Raw genomic sequence first — 20878 nt, 5'->3', positions numbered from 1 at the left:
AAAAAAAAAAAAAAAAGGAATCCAGGATCACAAAGCATAATGGAGCTTTCATGACAAATGATTTTAATTCATACATGATTTAGCATGATCTTCTGCACCTAGCAAATATTTGTTGACTAGCTATGTCGATTGATTAATAATTTCTAATCTCCATTTCCCCTCCTTCCACCCCCAGCTAATGTCTTATTCCAACTTTCCTCCTTGACCTCATTTCTCTGGAAACTTTTCATCTCTTTATTTGGTCCTCCCACACTTCCTGCTTATTATTATTATTATCAATATTTCTTTAAAACTATCTGCAGTTTCCAGATACTGCCCTATGTGACAGAGGGGAAAAAAAGTACCTAATTTTCGTTCCTCTAATCTCCTTCTTCTCTAAGCTGTTCCGCCAGTTCCTCTATTTAAGGCTTACCTCTTTTATCTCTTACCATGAATTCTTTATGACACTCCTCTTTTGTGAGCCATGAATAGTCATGCCATTCATTCCTTTTCTAAAAAGAATTTCACATTGGCCTCACATTCTGCTTGGTAAGGCCACTGACTTTATGCTGCCCACTGTGGGCATTGAAGGGCCCTGGCTGCTGGGATAGTGAAGTGTCTCTGTGTCCTCTGCCATGGACCCAACAGAATGTACCAGTCAGGAGCTTCCCGGAGGCTCGGATTGAGAGGTATGCTGTTCATTGCTTCATTCCTATTGCACGTGGTACAGAGTAGGTGCTCAGTGAACACTGCTGAATCAACCCACAACTATGGGATTTGCATTAGTTTCAGATAAGGTGATAAAACTGTTAACCAAATAGAAAAGTTTGGATTTGTTGCAAAATTATGGAAAGTAGTTCACTTGACTATATAGATTCTGATTACATCTCATGGTGGATACTACCCACTATGGTAACGATCCAATTTAATCAGTTGATTTAAAAAGATGAAAACTCTTTTTTTATTTTTTTGAGACCAGGTGGCATTCTGTCACCCAGGCTGGCATGCAGTGGCACAATCTCCGCTTACTGTGGCCTTGACTTCCCAGACTCAAGCCCCGCCCCCAGTGGCTGGGTCTACAGGTGTAAGCCACCACATCCTGATCATTTGTATTTTTATTTGAAAGATGGGGTTTCACCAAGATGAAAACTTTTTAAAACACACAGAAATTAAACAAAATTCTTGTATTAACCGAACATTTAAGTGTAAAGTAAATCTGTGCATCTTTTAAAAATTCTTTATTCTTAAGTACAAAATTGGATTAAAAGTTGTTTGTTTGTTTTCTGAGATGAAGTCTCGCTCTGTCACCCAGGCTGGAGTACAGTGGCACGATTTCAGCTCACTGCAACCTCCAACTCCCGGGTTCAGGTGATTCTCCTGCCTCAGCCTCCCGAGTAGCTGGGACTACAGGCATGCGCCACCATGCCCAGCTAATTTTTGTATTTTTAGTAGAAACAGGGTTTCACCATGGTGCCCAGGCTAGTCTTAAACTCCTGACCTCGTGATCCACCTGCCTCGGCCTCCCAAAGTGCTGGGATTACAGGCAAGAGCCACCCCACCTGGCCTGAAAGTATTGTTATGCAAGCTCCTTGAAGGTAGAGTCTGGGTTTTGCAGAATGTTGTATCCCCGGTGTCTATCAGTGTTTAGCACATCATAGGTACTTACTAAGAATTTGGCAGCAGGGAGGAGGGTAGGCTATGACAACTGGTTATTTCTATTTTAGGCAACAAGTGATTGTTAGATAAGCAGCAGAAGAAATGATCTTCTGGGTGTGTTAACTTCCAAGTTTCTGTCACCCAGCCTGAAGTGCAGAGTGCAGTGGCACGTTCTCTGCTCACTGCAACCTTCACCTGCTGGGCTCAAGCAATCCTCCCACCTGAACCCCCTAAGTAGCTGGGACTACAGACACATGCCACTACTCCTGGCCAATTTTTGTATTATTTGTACAAATGGGGTTTCACCATTTTGCCCAGGCAGGTCTCAAACTCCTGAGCTCAAGTGGTCCAGCTGCCTTGGCCTCCCAAAATGCTGGGATTACAGGCTTGAGCCACTGTGCCCAGCCCACCTCCAAGTTTATCTAAGAATCTTTTTTGCTGTCTGTCCTGGAAAGAAAAGGAGAACACTTTCTCTAACACGAAATGCTTTCTTTTGGTGCACATCATACTCAGAATCTATTGGGAACACTTTGAGCAGGTTTTCTAGCTGGCTTGATCCTGTTTGATTATTTGCCCCTGAAGCCCAGGCTCAGAACCCAGAGTAGAGAAAGCCAGTGGTGAGCTCAGGCAGTGATGTTGGATCATGGCCCATACCTCGGCAGTACCATCTTCGATTGGGATGCATCATTACACTATGGTTTGCAACAGAAAAAGTCTCTCCATCAATTTGAAGGAACTTCTGCAAATGTGTCCCAGAAATCAAATGTTTCAAGTTGTCAAATTATCAGCCTTAAGAGGATTATCTTTTTAAAAAATGATTATGTTTCCAAGTGGCGTATTCTTCTGAAGTAAATACTTTTAGCTTTTCATTCCCTTTTATAGAGCAACTCTAATTCTGTGCAATTCATGAGCCTAGAAAGGATGGGTCATTTCTCATTGATTTAATTTCTGTGACAAGCCAGATTTATGCAGAAAAAAATATTCTTTTTTTTTTTGAGTGCAGATGTCATTTCTGAGCAGCTGACACAAAAACTGTTTTTATTCACAAAGGAGATGAGGCAAGGGAAAATGAAGAATACAGCATAAACCCAGTACTGAACATTTAAAATGCACATTTATAAACAGTGGATTGATAGTGAAAACTTTGTGCAGAAAATACCTTTACCTTTATTTATTTATTTATTTATTTATTTATTTATTGAGACAGAGTCTTGCTCTGTCGCCCAGGCTGGAGTACAGTGATGTGATCTCGGCTCACTGCAACCTCCGTCCCCCAGGTTCAGGATTCTCCTGCCTCAGCCTCCCAAGTAGCTGCGATTACAGGTGTGCACCACCATGCCCCAGCTAACTTTTGGATTTTTAGTAGAAACGGGGTTTCACCATGTTGGCCAGGCTGGTCTCAAGCTCCTGACCTAAAGTGATCTGCCCACCTCGGCCTCCCAAAGTGCTAGGATTACAGGCGTGAGCCACCATGCCTGGCCTTTACATTTAATTTAAACATCTTGCTTGTGTTTGCAAACTTCCTTTTGAAATCTGAGTCCCACCAGTCATATTAAAAATGACAATCTTGATTTATGTGTAGTAGCTGTAGTTATCCTTGGAATAAACCACCAAGTCTTAGTTGTAAAGCACTACCAAAAATCATCAATTCTTGATTTGGGAGTAGGGTACATTTTTGCTAAAAGTTCAGATGTCAAGATTCAGTGCTTTAGTAACAGGCCACATACCCTGTCATACAATTGCATAGTTTCCTTGTTCCTAAGGTTTGATTTCCCAAAGATTTAATGATATCTTTCATGAAAACTCTTAACCTACATATTCTTATTTTGTTGCTCATCTGCAATTTAAACATTATATTGCATAGTTGGTACATTAAACAAGTATTTCTTTAAAAACCTTTTTTTTGTCTGATATTATTCCTTTAAAGTTATCTAATAGGGCTAATCCTTGTGCTCCTGGGAGTTTCAAATGCAAGGCAATCTCAAATCCTTCCGAGCCACTTTTAGTTCCTATGAACTTCTTTTTTTTTTTTTTTTTTTTTTTTTGAGATGGAGTCTCACTCTGTCACCCAGGCTGGAGTGCAGTGGCACAATCTCAGCTCACAGCAACCCCTGTCTCCTGGGTTCAAGCAATTCTCCTGCCTCCGCCCTCTGAGTAGCTGGGACTACGGGCACGTGCCACAACAGCTGGCTAATCTTTGTATTTTTAGTAAAGACAGGGTTTTGCTATGTTGATCAGGCTGGTCCCAAACTCCTAACCTCAGATGATCCACCTGCCTCAGCCTCCCAAAGTACTGGGATTACAGGTATGAGCCACTGTGCCCAGCCAAGTTTCTACGACCTTCTATGGCCACTCTGCTGCAAAATACAATCTTGATTCAGTAATATATAACAACTTCCAGTTCTTGTAGTAAACAATAGTTTGATCCTCATTCAAAAATAAGACCCCACATACAAACACCCCCTTCTCCATCCCTCATACCAAGAACTACTACAAGTGGCAGACCTAAAGCCAGAAAGGGAAGTGTGGGCAGCTTCTCTCTTTTTTGCTCCCTCCTCCCCCATTTCACGAACTTCTGTGTTCTTTTCTTTTCTTTTTCTTTTTTTCTGAGATGGAGTCTCTCTCTGTAGCCCAGTCTGGAGTGCAGTGGCATGATCTTGGCTCACTGCAACCTCCGCCTCCTGGGTACAAGTGATTCTTCTGCCTCAGCCTCCCAAATAGCTGGGATTACAGGCGACCACCACCATGCCCTGTTAATTTTTGCATTTTTAGTAGAGACAGGCTTTCACCATGTTGGCCAGGCTGGTCTCAAACCCCTGACCTCAAGTGATCCACCCACCTCAGTCTCCCAAAATACTGGGATTAGAGGCCTGAGTCACCATGCCTGGCCTAACTTCTGCTCCTGATTCCTTCCTTTCCTGATCCTGAAGTGCCCTAAGCTGATTCCACATTGGCTTTGTCTTGTCCGTGCCCTACAGGTGCATAATGGGAACCATGGCATGCCCTCTGCCCTGACACATTGTAGGCCTGTAGGCTGCTCAAGGCAGCCTGCCTCTGGCCCATCAGCAAACAGCCAGCTTGCTCCTCACTCTTTAGGTTTCTCAGTTAGGAAGCAAACAGCAAACCCCTATGTTCTGTTAACTATAGGAGGCATAGCCAGCTTTCCAAGTGGATCCATTTAATCTCCCTTGCTAAACTTGAGGGGAAAAAAGTACCCAGGGTTAGGGGTGGAGGTAGGCGTCTCACAGACATTAATAGCTCTCTCCAAAGTCCTCTTGCTGGATCTTCTCCCACCTGACTCTTTTGCCTGTGATGAAGGTGAAAGGTTGAAATAATCCAAGCTGTCCTTAAGCAACCTGCTTTGAAATTTCTGAAAGATAGTGTGTCTCAAAAGGCACTTGTTTTCTGATATCTAGCCCATCTTGGTGCCTCAGTAGAAACTTCCGATTACAATCTAGTTACAAGCGTATCCTCACTACCTGGTTACTAATAGTGTATGTATGTATATACATATACATATATATATACACACACAATTTACTATTATTACATATATAAATAGTATATATGCATATATGTGTATACATGCATATATACTATTTATATATTATACTATTTACTATATAAATACTAAATAAACCCAAATTTGTTAAAAAGTGATATCAATTTAGAATCATGAATACAATCCAACAAAGAAAAAAATTCCTGATGTAATTTTAAACCGGCAAGTCTAGAAAATACTTCAAACTTTGAAACCATTTCATATATTTATTGAAAATATATTGATTGTGAAGAATTAGGTTGAATCACCTACACTGTGTTATACACACACACACACACACACACACACACACACACACCACACATAAATGTCAGTTTTGGCTGGGTGTGGTAGCTCACGCCTATAATCCCAGGACTCTGGGAGGCTGAGGCAGGCAGATCATAAGGTCCAGAGATCAAGACCATCCTGACCAACATGGTGAAACTCCCTCTCTACTAAAAATACAAAAGTTAGCTGGGCACGGTGGCACGCTTGAATTCGGGAGGTGTAGCAATGAGCCAAGATCACGCCACCGTATGCCAGCCTGTTGACAAAGCGAGACTCCATCTCATTTAAAAAAAAAAAGTCAGTTTCACATAGTTCCACCTAATAGGTGAATCGTGGAAGCTTTAACTTTTCTCAAAAATATTCCTGTAATGTAGAAAATAATGTTAATACATTTCAACTACATCTGGTTTCAGAATCCAGTAAAAATATTTTACATTAACTGACTTGAATGATCTGATTAAAAATTAATAAACTTTACGGGCAATTAGTCACTTATTCCAACCTATAAGAGCTGACTACTTACTTTTTTTTATCCAGTTTGAGATGAAGCAGAGAGGGGCAGATTTAAAATTAGTCTCAAGAAATTAAAATCAAGAAACACTTGGTTTCTGTATTTCCAAAATTAAAATTCTATCCGAATTCAGATGATCGTACTGAATGTATAAGACAACAGTAATTAGAGGACATGACTAACGTGATTTAGCTTGAGAATGCATGAATCCTGAACTCAGTTACTCTGCCACTGACTAGGGTCAGGTGCATATCAGTCGTGTGCTTCCAAATTCCATTTCAGGAGCATCCCAGTACCATCTCCACAGAGCACCCTAAATTATAAAATTAGGGTTAACTAGAGTCACAAGTTTAACCAAAGATCTCAGTCTCACCCCAAGCACATGGCTCCAGATTCCTCAAAGACATTGTGATGTCAGAACAAGTGATTCCCTCTATTTCATTCATGTATTCACTCATTCTTCAGATACTTATTGAGCGCTCACCTGCCATGGCGCAGACACTCTTCTAGGTGCTGTCAATATAGGGAGAAGGAAGACAAACAAGATCCTTGTTGTTGTGGAGGTAACATTCTAACACTTGGAGATGCAATCATTCAATCAATAAACAAACAAGAAAAATACTAGATCGTAACCAGTGCTATGTAGAGAATTAGAATGGGGAGTTACATTAGATGAAGGGATCTCGGGAGGCTGCTTTGGGGAGGTGATTTGACACAGAGTTTTGCTCTGTTGCCCAGGCTGGAATACAGTGGCGTGATCTCAGCTCAGTGCAACCTCTGCCTCCTGGGTTCGAGCAATTCTCATGCCTCAGCCACCCCAATAGCTGGGCTTATAGGTGTGCACCACTACACTCAGCTAATTTTTGTATTTTTAGTGGAGACAGAGTTTTGCCATGTTGGCCAGGCTGGTCTCGAACTCCTGGCCTCAGGTGATCCACCCAACCTTGGCCTCCCAAAGTTCTAGGATTACAGGCATGAGCCACCACACCTGGCCTCTTTTTTTTTTTTTTTTTTTTTTTTTCCTAGCATCTTGTATTGTTACAATAGAGAAATATTTTTCAAGACAGGTTTTCTGCAATTGTGAAGATGGAAAAATCCAGTAGAGCCAGAAAGTTGGTGATGCAGGCACGTACCAGAATGCAGTTCAGAATAGCTTTGCCAAAATAACTCCATGGAGAGTTCTGCATGTTGAAAGAAACACTAATAGTACTCAGAAAATTATATTCCATCTACTATCCATTTCCTACAGAATTCTACTAGGGCTGCATGTCAGGTGGAAAATCAGGATGCACTAAGGCCATGTGGGATTATAGGAGACACACTGAAGTTTCCTTTAGTGCTCCATGCTGAGAAACTGGATATGGAACTTACCTGGTTTATTTGGGTTTCATGGTGTACATCTAACACCTGAATCTTAAAAAGTTGCTTCCTCGATTGTACTGATGGACATGTTCTTCCTTGCCGTATGGAAATTGAAACACGTTTGTCATTTTGACAGGAGTACAAAATTTCAAGCTTTGAGCAGAGGCTGATGAATGAAATTGAGTTTCGCTTGGAACGTACTCCTGTTGATGAATCAGATGATGAAATTCAACATGATGAGATCCCCACGGGCAAGTGTATTGCTCCCGTCTTTGACAAGAGACTCAAGCACTTCCGGGTCACAGAAGGCTCTCCAGTCACATTCACCTGCAAAATTGTAGGGATACCTGTTCCAAAGGTAGGAGAAGATGACAAGCCAGTTGGCCAACTAACAGCATGGAACTATAGACAGTGCCTTCAAGATGGTCTTTTTGAAATATACACATTGCTTTTTCTTCTTTTTTGTATTTGTTATTGATATAATTGTACATATTTTAGAGTATATGTGATATTTTGATACATGTATACATTGTGTAATAATCAAATCATGATAACTGGGATATCCATCACTCAAACATTTATGTTTTTGGGAATTGGAAGCATTACAGTTTTTCTTTTCTAACTATTTTGAAATATACAAGTTATTATTAGCTATAATTTTTTCACTCTACTATCAAATACTAGAACTTATTTCTTCTATCTAACTGTATGTTTGTACCCATTAACCAACCTCTCTTCACCCTTCTCTCCCATCTACCCTTCCCAGCCTATGGTAACCACCATTCTACTTACTACCTTCATGAGATCATTTCCTTTAGCTCCCACATATAAGTCACAACATGCAGTATGTGTCTTACTATGTCTAGCTTCCTTCACTTAACATAATGACCTCAAGTTACATCCATGTTGCTGCCAATGGTGGGATTTCATTCATTCTTTTTTATAGCTGAATAATATTCCATTGTGTATAGATACCGCATTTGCTTTATGTATTCGTCCATTGATGGACACATAGGTTGATTCTGTAACTTGGCTACTGTGAATAGTGCTGGAATAAACACAGGAGTGCAGATATCTCTTCAACATACTGATTTCAGGGTTTTTTTGGTTTTTTTTGGATATATATCCAGCAGTGAGATTGCTGTATCATATGGTAGTTCTATTTTTAGTTTTGGTTTTTTGTTTTTTTGAAACAAAGTGCCACTCTGTTGCCCAGGCTGGAATGCAGTGGTGTGATCTTGGCTCACTTCAACCTCTGCCTCCTGGGTTCAAGAAATTCTGCCTCAGCCTCCTGAGTAGCTGGGATTACACACCCGGCTAATTTTTGCATTTTCAGTAGAGACAGGGTTTCACCACGTTGGCCAGGCTTGTCTCGAACTCCTGACCTCAGGTAATTCGCCCACATCAGCCTCCCAAAGTGTTGGGATTACAGGTGTGAGCCACCACACCAGGCTCTTTTTAGTTTTTTGAAGACTCTCCATACCATTTTCCATAACAGCTGCACTACTTTACATTTCCACTAACGGTGTGTGAGGGTTCCCCTTTCTCCACATCCTGCCAGCATTTGTTATTTTTTGTCTTTTTGGTAATAGCCATTCTAACTCTAATGAGATGATATTTCTTGGGGTTTGATTTGCATTTTCCTGATGATTAGTAATGTTGAACATTTTTTCATATACTTATTGGCCATTTGTATGTGTTTGTTCTTTTGAGAAATGTCTATTCAGGTCTTTTGCCCATTTTTAACAGAGTCTTTGATTTTTGCTATTGAGTTGTTTGGGTTCCTTATATATTCTGGTTAGTAATCCCTTGTCAGGCGGATACTTTACAAATGTATTCTCCCAATCTGTAGGTTGTCTCTTCACTTTGTTAATTGTTTCCTTTGCTGTGCAGAAGCTTTTTACTTGCTGTGATCCCATTTGTCTATGTTTGCCTTTGCTGCCTGTGCTTTTAAGGTCTTACTCAAAAAAAAATTTGCCCAGACCAGTATCCTGTAGTGTTTCCCCGCTGTTTTCTTCAAGTAGTTTCATAGCTTCAGGCCTGGCATTTAAGTCTTCTTTAATATATTTAGAGTGGCTATTTTATCTAGTGAAAGGTGAAGATCTAGTTTCATTCTTTTCCATATGGGTATTCAGTTTTCCTGGCACCATTTATTGAAGAGACTGTCCTTTCCCTCAATGTATGTTCTTTTTTTTTTTTTTTGTGGGACGGAGTCTTGCTCTGTCACCCAGGCTGGAGTGCAGTGGCGCAATCTCGGCTCACTGCAACCTCCACCTCCTGGGTTCAAGGGATTCTTCCGCCTCAGCCTCCCGAGTAGCTGGGACTACAGGCGCGTGCCACCACACCAGGCTAATTTTTGTATTTTTAGTAGAGACAGGGTTTCATCATGGCGAGAATGGTCTCGATCTCTTGACCTCGTGATCCGCCCGCCTCGGCCTCCCAAAGTGCTGGGATTACAGGCGTGAGCCACCGCGCCCGGTCTCAATGTATGTTCTTGGTGCCTTTGTCAAAAATTAGTTGGCTGTAAATACATGGATTTATTTCTGGGTTCTCTATTCTGTTCCATTGGTCTATGTGTCTGTTTTTATGCCAGTACCATGGTGTTTTGGTTACTATAGCTTTATATTATAATTTTAAATCAGATATCATGATGCCTCCAGCCTTGTTCTTTTTGCTCGGGATTGCTTTGGCTATTTGTGGTATTTTGTGATTCCATATGAATTTTAGAATTGTTTTTCATATTTCTTTTCTTTTCTTTTTTTTTTTTTTTTTGAGACAGGGTCTCGCTGTATCACCCAGGCTGGAGTGCAGTGGTGAGATCTCTGCTTGCTGCAACCTCCGTCTCCTGGGTACAAGCAATTCTCCTGCCTCAGACTCCTGAGTAGCTGGCATGACAGCTGTGTGCCACTATACCTGGCTAATTTTTGTCTCTTTAGTAAAGATGAGATTTCCCCATGTTGGCCAGGCTGGTCTCAAACTCCTGGCCTCAAGTGATCCACCTGCCTCAACCTCCCAAAGTGTTGGGAATACAGGTGCGAGCCACCACGCCTGGCCTGTTTTTTCTATTTCTTCAAAGGACGTCATTGGTATTTTGATAGGGATTGCATTGAATCTGTAGATCACATTGAGTAGCATAGACATTTTAACAATATTAATTCTTCCAATCTGTGAACAGGGGCCATCTTTCCATTTGTGTGTGCGTGCCCTCTTCTATTTCTTTCAGTGTTTTGTAGTTTTCCTTGTGGAGATCTTTAACTTCTTTGGTTAAATTTATTCATAGGCATTTTGTTTATTTATTTTTGTTGGTATTGTAAATGGGATTGCTTTCTTGATTTGTTTTTCAGATTGATTCCTGTTAGTGTATAGAAACGCTACTGATTTTATTATGTTGATTTTGTATCTCAACTTTACTAAATTTGTTTACCCTAAGAGGTTTTTGATAGAGTCTAGGTTTTTCTAAAGTATAACATCATGTCATCTGCAAGCAAGAATAATTTTACTTCTTCCTTTGCAATTTGAATACCCTTTATTTCTTTCTCTTGCCTAATTAGTCTGGCCAGGACTTCTAGGGCCATACTGGATAAAAGTGGTGAAAGTGGGCATCTTTGTCTTGTTCCTGATTTCAGTGTAAAGGCTTTCAGTATTTCCCTGTTCAGTACAATATTAGCTCTGGGTTTGTCATATGTGGCCTTTATTGTGTTATGTTACTTCTACACTCGATTTGTTGAGGGTTTTTATCATAAAGGGGTATTGAATTTTATTGAGTGCTTTTTCAGTGTCTATTGAAATGATCATATGGTTTTTGTCCTTGATTCTGTTGATGTGATGTGCCATGTTTATTGACTTGCCTATGTCGAATCACCCTTGCAGAGCTGAGATGAATCCCGCTTGATCATGATGAATAATCTTTCCAATGTGTTGTTGAATTCAGTTTGCCAGTATTTTGTTGAGGATTTTTTGTACCTATGTTTATCAGAAATATTCCCCTGTAGTCTTGTTGTTGTTGTTGTTGTTGGGTCTTTGACTGGCTTGGGTATCAGGTTAATGCTGGCCTTGTAGAATTAGTTTGGAAGTATTCCCTTCTCTAATTTTTCTGAAATAGTTTGAGTAGAATTGATATTAGTTCTTCTTTAAATGTTTGGTAGAATTCAACAGTGAATCCATCAGGCCCTGGGCTTTTCTTGGATGGGAGAATTTTTTTATTGCTGCTTCAATCTCATCACTCATTATTGGTATGGTCTGTTCAGGTTTTCTATTATTTCTTTATAGTTTAGTCTTGGTAGGTTATATGTGTCCAGGAATTTGCCAATTTCTTCCAGGCTTTCCAATTGCTGGCTTATAGTTGTTGATAATAGTCTCTAGTGATCCTTTGTATTTCTGTGGTATCAATTGTATTGTTTCCTTTTTCATCCCTGATTTTATTTATTTGGGTCTTCTCTCTTCTTTCTTAGTCTAGCTAAAGGTTTGTCAATTCTGTTTGTCTTTTCAAAAAAACAACTTTCATCTCTTGCATTTTTGGTCTTTTGTGTTTTTTTTAGTCTTAATTTTATTGATTTCTGCTCTGTGTTTATTTCTTTCTTTCCAGTAATTTTGGATTTGGTTTGTTCTTGCTTTGTTCCTTGAGATGCCTCTTTAGCTAATTTATTTGAAGTCTTTCTAAGGTTTTTTAATATAGGTATTTATTGCTATAAATTTCTTTCTTAGTAAGAAAGTCTTGTCAGACTCTAGTGAAGTATCTGCAGAGGGAATGAAAACTCGTATCAGAAAATAGCAAAGCCCAGATAATTTCACTTAAAAAAAAAAAACACACATCAGGAATGGGATCATTAAATAGGCTAAAAAGAAATCAGACTTATGGATAAGTTCAAATTTTAATAAAAGTTTAAAATAAATGTCTTAATCGTGATACTATATTTTGGGCTGTTGTTTCTCATAGCCATCAAACTCACCAAACTGATATTTTTCTGTCTACTTAATATCTATTTAGTATCCACAGGGTACCTCTTCTTATACAAAGTAAATTATATTTGTATTATTACTATTAGGTTGGTAAATGCTGGAAATGTCATATCGTTATCACTGGATGCTGAAAAATCACGAGTCACCAGATTTTTTGGCAGTCAGATGAGAGAAGGATTTACACCCAACATGGTTTGTGGCAGAGGATCTCTCCGCTCTGCTTTCATAAACATCAGCATAGTGTTATGATGTATGGTTAGGTAACCAGGAAAAGTAGAAGAGGACAGCTGTGACTGGTACTTTATCTCCTCTGTCTTTGAGAGATCTCCTTCACACATACAGAACTTAACATGAGACATGTAGATAGATGTGCATGTGTGAAAACATATAAATACACACATACACACACACAGATATTTACATTTTGGCTAGGTGAGAGATTTAGCAAGTTAATCCTAGCCTCATTCCATTTAGTGTAACAAACTCAAGCAAAGTGACTTATTCTAAGTGCTGAGATCTGCAACTGCAGGAGACTTGAGCTTGTAAATAAGGTAATGAGAAAAGATCCAGTCTCCTGGTTTTCTTATTTGGCTTCTGAAGACATGTCTGGTCCTTAGGGTGGCTTTTTTTAACTAAGTATGAAGTGAAGTACAAGAAAAATAGTCAAAAGCTTCATCTTACTCCTAAATTGTATTGGATTCTTGACTTAAATAATATAATATTTCATATTAAATACTATTATATAGGTACAAGTAGAGGGTCATACTATACAGTCATTTTTGATATGTTTTCTAACTTTTTTTTCAAGTGCTTCATAAAGCATGGATCACTTAAAAGATGGCAGTCAGCCCTTACCTCAGCCCAGAACCTGGTTCATTCACCTCTAAAGATAAACAAAACAGTGTACATCTTGATAATTTTTCATTTCAGGTTTACTGGTTCAAAGATGGGAAGCAGATTTCCAAGAGAAATGAGCACTGCAAAATGAGACGAGAAGGAGATGGGACATGTTGTCTGCACATTGAATCCACCACCAGCGATGACGATGGCAACTACACCATCATGGCAGCCAACCCCCAGGTGGAGACGCAGGGTTCTGCGCTGTGCTGCACTCTGAGGAAGGAGCGGTTGATGTCATTGTGAATGAGACCTGAGAAGTGCGAGTTACTAAGGATTTCTGAGGAAAATGAATGAGAAGCATTGTGATTGTGTGTAACTAGGGTACAGCCACACAACTTAAAAGACCAGTTAGCCACTGATGGGTCACTCAATTCTTCAGCCTTTATCAAGGGACATTAGTACTATATCTTCCCTATGTATGCCTTGCAGACTTACTGAACTAAATCTTGTGTTTCTCAACTCATTGATTCTCTTGAAGAGTCGATATATCATTATCTCAATCATTCTGTCAGGAATGAAATGTCATTTTTGTTCTTTGGCGAATAGGCAAATTACTTTGCAAAGGTTTGTGAATGTCCCTCAAGCTCATAATGTCCACTTTTTTGGATTGTTTTGTTTTTTAAAACTTGGAAAGCCGTAATCTTCTACTTTCCTTTTCTGAATGAAGCCAAATCTTAAAACTTCCCTAAAAGATGTGGCAGAATAAGCATTTTCAATTACTATTTGAATAGGAAGTACAGAACTATAACATCTTTTCCTATTGAAATGTTAGTTTTGAAGAATCTTTGTTGAAAATCATATGAAAAGATTTGGCCATGCTTTCTGAATTATAACTGCGAACAATGTTAAGTACACAAAAATTCAAATTTCTTTTGACCTTTGTGCTGTTCATATCTCAGTTTAAAAATGAAAGTCATCACTGTACTCTTAAAAACCTCTCCCCTGGAACATTAACAGTGATTTCAGAAATCATATTTTATTGTTTTTATTCCTCTCCCCCAAAGAAAAACTCATAATAGCCAAAATTTCATGATGTTCTTGTCCAGAAAATTTTATGTAAATTGAAAAAAATGTGGGATTCTTATTTTAATCTTGTTCGTTTTCCGTTTGTTAGGGGAGAATCAGCTGTTCTGGCCACTTGATGGTACAAAGTTTGCCCATTCGTAGTCGACTAACCTCTGCGGGTCAGTCTCACAGGTAAAGGCAATAAGAATTCTCCTTCTCTCTTTTTTTTTTTTTGGCAGGCTGAGCAGAAGAATCTCTTGAACCCGGGAGGCAGGGGTTGCAGTGAGTCAAGATCGCACCATTGCATCCCATCCTGGGCAACGAGCAAAACTTCTTAAACTCAAAAAAAAATTTTTTTTATTTAAAAATAGTCTTTTATAGAGCAAAAGGTTTTTTTTTTTTTAGAGGAAGAAAGAGGGAAAGAAAGAAAAATAAAATAAAATAAAAAAGAATAAAGGAAAGGAAGAAAGAGGAAGAGGAAGAGTGAGAGAGAGAGAACAGGGGTGTTGCTTTATTTCCCGGGCTAAAACGCAGTCTAAAAATGGGTATGCCTGTAATTATGTTTAATAATAGAGACATTAAAAAAAAAGAGGGAAGAAAATAATTAACAAGCAGCCAACCAATATTTCATTTAAACCTGTAAATACGTGTGATGTAGTACTGATAAGAGTGTATATTTTGTGTATTTAAAGTGGAGAGTTCTATGAATGTTAATGAAGAATTAACATTAATGTTAAAGAAGAATTCTCCTTCTCTAGACCCTTTCCAGGCACCTGCTCACCATCATGAGCACCAAAGTACGGGATCCATGCATTCTTAATTAAAGGTAGTCCTTCATTTGCAGCATCAGCATCACCTGGGAGTTGGTTGGAAATGCAGAATCTCAGGCTCCAGCCGGGATCTACTGACTCAATCTGCATTTTAACAGAATTCCCAGGTGATTCACAAGCCTAGTAAAGTTTAACAAGCACTAGTCTCTGGGTTGGGTTGTTTTTTTGTTTGTTTGTTTGTTTTTNTTGTTGCCCAGGCTGGAGCGCAATGGTGCAATCGTAGCTCTCTGAAACCTCAAACTCATGGGCTCAAGCCATCCTCCCATCTCAGCCTCTCAATTAGCTGAGACTACAGCCACATGTCACCATGTGGGCTCAGTTTTTCTGTGTGTGTGTGTGTAGAGACAGGTGTCTCGCTATGTTGCCTGGGTTTGTCTCATGCTCCTGGCCTCAAGCAATCCTCCAGCCTTGGCCTCCCAAAGTGCTGGGATTGCAGGCATGAGCCACCACTCCCAAGCTGGCACCCTTTTAATGGTTCAAAATTTGTAACCCTCAGTAGCACCTGCATACATAATATGTAAATTCGACCCGTTGAAGTAAGTTGGCATCTTTTGTTTGATAAAACAGAAACTTTTAATGATTGAATGTATATTGATGGAATGTTTTTGTTGTTGTCTCCAATATAACAACTGGTTTTCTTCCTCTCTGATTTTACTAACCACTAAGAAGAAAGAGCCTGGCTTTCCACTTAAATCTTATGATGCCACAAAGTCTTAGCAAAGCATTCCTTAGTTGCTGACACAGAGAAATTAAATGTGACTTACCAAAGGAACAAAAATAGTGACCTATGTCTCAGATATGGTATTTCACCACCATTGCAACTATAATTTCTTCTTTTTCTTTTTCTTTTCTTTTCTTTTTTTTTTTTTTTTTTTTTTTTTTTTTTTTTTTTTTTTTTTTTTTTTTTTTTTTTTTTTTTTTTTTTGAGATGGAGTCTCATTCTGTCACCCAGACTGGAATGCAGTGGTGTGATCTCGCTTCACTGTAACCTCCATTTCCTGGGCTCAAGCGGTCCTCCCACCTCAGGCTCCCAAGTAACTGGGACCACAGGTGTGTGCCACCATGCCCCGCTAATTTTTGTAATTTTTGTAGAGACGAGGTTTCACCATGTTACCCAAGCTGGTCTGAAACTCCTGAGCTCAAGCAACCAACTTGCTTCAGCCTCCCAAAGTGCGAAGATTATAGGCTTGAGCCACCTCACCCTGCCCCCTCTCCCTCCACATCCTCCTCCTCCTCCTCCTCCGTTCTTTTTTAAGAACAGCTGTTACTGTTGGTCAGTCTTATCCAGTTTAAGTTCATGGTCATCTTTAATGGTCTGCCATAATTTATAGCCGGGTTAAATTTTATTACTCAAAGGCACAGGGATTGCAGCTGCCTTGCTCTGGGCAATAAACAGGACTTCTCTTTTGGCTCTCCTTTGAGGTTCAGATTGAATACTGATTTATTTGTTTATTTTGATGACTTTTGAACAACTGGTCGAACTCATAGCAAGGGGAGCTGAGCCTACTTAACCCAGAATGAAAGAAAGAAGCTAAGCCTGTTTATTTGATTGCGGATCTCACAAGACAATCCCACAGTGTATGAGATACTTACCACTTGTGTTTCACATCAGCTACACACCATTATTTATTGTTTATGGTCCAGCCTCCCCTTTCCCCCTTCCAAAAAAAAAAAAAAAAATCTGCTCTCTAGGTCCTGTAGCCCATGCCTAAATGCCTATCATCATAAGTTTGTAAATTTATTTCTATGTTTAATGCCTGAACATGCTTCTTGTTGTAGGGGAAGGACCCGAGTGCAAGAAAGAGACAAAGAGCCCCTACAGGAACGCTTTTTCCGACCACATTTCCTGCAGGCTCCTGGAGATATGGTAGCTCACGAGGGGCGCCTCTGTCGGCTGGACTGTAAGGTAGACTCCAGCACCCATCCTTGGTTCCAGATCTGTTCATATTTTGTATTCATTTACATTCATTTTTGTTTGTATCTGTTTTGTGGGTTTTTTTTCCCCCTAGAAGAGTGGGATGGGGAGGGGAGAGAGATCACTTTTTTTTTTTTTATCGTAAGGCTTGTTTGGAGTATTTAATGTCAGACAAAATTATTTTATGCAATTTTTGAATCTTTATATATTAATAAAAAATACATTGGTATTATATTAATTGCATTTTTAGAAGACAATCAAAGAGGTGATACACAGTAGTTACCTCTTATCTGAGAGGCACCCGTTCCAAGCCTTGGAGTGAATGTCTGAAACTTTAAGTAGTACTGAGCCATATACATACTTTTTTTTTTTTTTTGAGACAGAGTCTTGCTCTTGTTGCCCAGGCTGGAGTGCAATGGCACCATCTCGGCTCACTGCAACCTCCACCTCCCCGGTTCAAGTGATTCTCCTTCCTCAGCCTCCCGAGTAACTGGGATTACAGGCGCTCATCACCATGCCTAATTTTTGTATTTTTAGTAGAAACGGGGTTTCATCATGTTGGTCAGGCTGGTCTCAAACTCCTGACCTCATGATCCCCCCATCTCGGCCTCCCAAAGTGCCCACAGGTGTTAGCCACCATGCCCAGCCCAATACCACTTTTTTAATTTGATAACAAAGACAGCTACTAAGTGACTAATGGGCAGGTAGTATAGACAGTGTGGACACGGTGGACGAATGGGTGATTCATATCCTGGGTAAGATGGAGTAAGACGGCATGAGATTTCATCATGCCACTTGGAACAAAGTACAGTTGAAAACTTAGAAATTGTTTATTTCTGAAATTTTCCATTTAATATTGTCAGACTGTGGTTGACCTCGGGTAACTGAAACTTTAGATAAAAGGAAGACTACTATAATTCAGACATTTGCATCTAAGCCTTTTAAGAATTCTAGAATGCTGTAGAAGACTTAGATGCAAATCTTTTCATGTGGTGTTTGGAAAACCTTTATTACTATAAAGCCATATGGTGTGATTTTCACATCCTTGAAGTGAATTGTTGTGACATGTGGCCTTTGAAAATTTATAGACATGAAAATATGGCTCCAAGGTAGTGTATGAGGACAGAAGCTGGCTTCTCATACTAATCAACCTCCATTACCTTTAGCTATTCTACATTCTCATTTTTTGACTGGGCTTTAGTTGAACAGCATGGATATCTCTCAGTATGAAGAGAAGCTTACATCACCCTTTCTGCCCCACAGATGCAGAATGCTATGAAAGACTTAGATTCGTGAAAGCTTGAAGTTAAGCATTCATAACGGGTCCACTTCCATCAGTGGTTCTTCTTCTCTCTGTGGCTGCCTAAATAATTTTTGGGTTGATTATTACACCCCCTCCCTAAACTCTGAAAGATTCCCATGCCTGGGTCCCATCCCCAGAGATTCTGATTCATGGTAAATGGGCACCAGGATTTTTTTTTTTTTTAGACCGAATTTCACTCCGTCGCCAGGCTGGAGTGTAGTAGCACAATCTCAGCTCACTGCAACCTCCGCCTCCTGGGTTCGAGAGAGTCTTCTGCCTCAGCCTCCTGAGTATCTGGGACTACAGGCACGCACCACCATGCCCAGCTAATTTTTTTTGTGTGTGTATTATTAGTAGAGATGGGTTTTCACCATGTTGGCCAGGATGGTCTCCATCTCCTGACCTCGTGATTCGCCCACCTCAGCCTCCCAAAGTGCTGGGATTACAGGCGTGGACCACCGCACCCAGCAGGGCACCAGGATTTTTAAATACCTCCCACATGATTGTAACATGCAGCAAGGTTTGAGAACTCTGGTTTAATATCTGGCCTTTTATTATCCTCAGCAAACTCACACAGGAACAGAAAACCAAACACCGCATGTTCTCACTCATAAGTGGGAGTGGAACACTGAGAACACATGGACACAGAGAGGGGAACATCACACACCACGGGCTGTTGGAGCGTGGGAGAGCAGAGGGAGCTTAGAGGACGGGGCAATAGGTGCAGCCAACCACCATGGTACACGTATACCTGTGTAACAAGCCTGCACGTTCTGCACATGCATCCTGTTTTTATTTTATTTTTTTTTTAGAAAAAGAAAATATCTGGCCTTTCTCTTGGCTATTAGGTATGTAAGCAGTATATCATCTCTGAAATTGATGCTGCAGGCCCATTATATCTATCTATTTTGCTTTTTGATTCTTATTTATTCTAATCTAGAGTATAATCAAATAGGTTAACCATGACTTCAACTGTGGTCAAAGTACCATACAGTTCAAATTCATGCAGCCGTTTATTCAGACCCCTCTTTTCTCTCAATGCCCCTACAGAGAGGTTTCTCGCCACCCCATGTTTTCTCTCACTATTTGGTGCCAAGCAAGGATAAAGAATTCAGCCACCAAATAAATGTGCCTGTCATCAGTCATTGGCCTCAGCTGTCCTGTTGTTTATTTTAGGTGAGTGGTTTACCGCCTCCGGAGCTGACGTGGCTACTCAATGGCCAACCCGTGCTACCAGATGCCTCCCACAAGATGCTGGTCAGGGAGACCGGAGTCCACTCTCTGCTCATCAATCCACTCACGCAGCGCGACGCAGGGACCTACACGTGCATTGCTACCAACAAAACCGGGCAGAACTCTTTTAGTCTGGAACTCTCTGTAGTAGGTAAAGTTTGCTTCTGGGACCCCTAAACATAACTTCCTCCAAAGTCACTGCCCAAATACAGAGAGCCCCTGCCAGAATGCCTTCATCCTTTGCCCTACTAACTCCAATCTCAGTTTCCCCTTTACTGTGGTAAGGGCAGTATTTCCTACATTACTTTCAAAAACATGTCAGTAATCCAAAAACATAATATGGTACCATTGCCTATGACCCATTAAATAAATGAGAGTCATTGTAATCATCAATCAGTCAAGCAATTAGCTGCCACTAAATTCCAGTTATTTCCCCTGCAGTCCATCATTCCTGGAACATACCAGGCTCTTCCCCCACCGCTCCCATCTGAGCTTTCATGCCTTTGCACCAATGATTTCTCTACCTGAATGTCCTTTTCTGCCTGGCAACCTCCTACTCATTCTGTAAGGCCTAACTGAAATGTCACCTCGAGGTACAGTGAATCCACCAGGCACAGCTACTCCTTCCCAGCCTCACAGCCATAACGTGTTTCCATAGCACTCAGAAAAGGAGAGATTCATAGGGCAGGTAGGGCCTTCTGTGTAACTGTTAATTCTTTGCCTCCCTGAAGAGATGCTGAGCTCGTTCTCCTCACATCTCCAGTGCCTGGAATAGGGAAGGTGTCCAACAAATATTGAATCAGTATCTAAACAAATGAAACCTTATCTTCTTAGATAATGAGAATAAAACACTGTAATGCCTACAGATAAGGACAAGACATTGTCACCTGGGAAGTGCCAGTCCTGCAGAGCAGTAGTCCAGCCAGAAATAAATTTCAGAATGCAGGAATTCTGGTGTTGGGCTTCCTCCTGCTCTCAGTGTAGCCCTGTAAAAAAATCAGGGTGGCAGTCGCGGTGGCTCACACCTGTAATCCCAGGGTTTTGGGAGACCGAGGCAGGCGGATCACGTGAGGTTAGGAGTTTGCAACCAGCCTGGCCAACATGGTGAAACCCCATCTACTAAAAATACAAAAATTAGGCTAGTGGCTCACATCTGTAATCCCAGCACTTTGGGAGGCTGAGGTGGGCAGATCACGAGGTCAAGAGTTCGAGACCATCCTGGCCAACATGGTGAAATCCTGTCTCTATTAAAAATACAAAAATTAGCTGGGCATGGTGGTGCAAGCCTGTAGTCCCAGCTGCTTGGGAGACTGAGGCAGGAGAATCACTTGAACCTGGGAGACGGAAGTTGCAGTGAGCCAAGATCGTGTCACTGCACTCCAGCCTGGTGACAGAG

General features: G+C 40.5%; 1 protein-coding gene across 3 annotated transcripts in view; it reads left to right on the top strand.

Annotated features, from left to right (window-relative positions):
- The window catches only part of MYPN (myopalladin), a 108430-nt gene that overhangs the window by 76763 nt on the left and 10789 nt on the right, over positions 1 to 20878 (top strand). For all 3 annotated transcript variants that reach the window (XM_017513730.2, XM_017513729.2, XM_037733198.1), the window contains 5 exons: positions 7474 to 7695; positions 13227 to 13376; positions 14311 to 14393; positions 16811 to 16937; positions 19426 to 19633. In XM_017513730.2, the coding sequence (XP_017369219.1) occupies positions 7474 to 7695; positions 13227 to 13376; positions 14311 to 14393; positions 16811 to 16937; positions 19426 to 19633 (790 nt within the window). The remainder of the gene's footprint in view (positions 1 to 7473; positions 7696 to 13226; positions 13377 to 14310; positions 14394 to 16810; positions 16938 to 19425; positions 19634 to 20878) is intronic.

The sequence above is a fragment of the Cebus imitator genome, unplaced genomic scaffold (assembly GCF_001604975.1).
Source record: "Cebus imitator isolate Cc_AM_T3 unplaced genomic scaffold, Cebus_imitator-1.0 Scaffold499, whole genome shotgun sequence".
NCBI classification, from domain to species: domain Eukaryota; kingdom Metazoa; phylum Chordata; class Mammalia; order Primates; family Cebidae; genus Cebus; species Cebus imitator.
The sequence above is the reverse complement of the archived record's forward strand: the minus strand, read 5'-3'. Positions and strand labels throughout refer to the sequence as shown.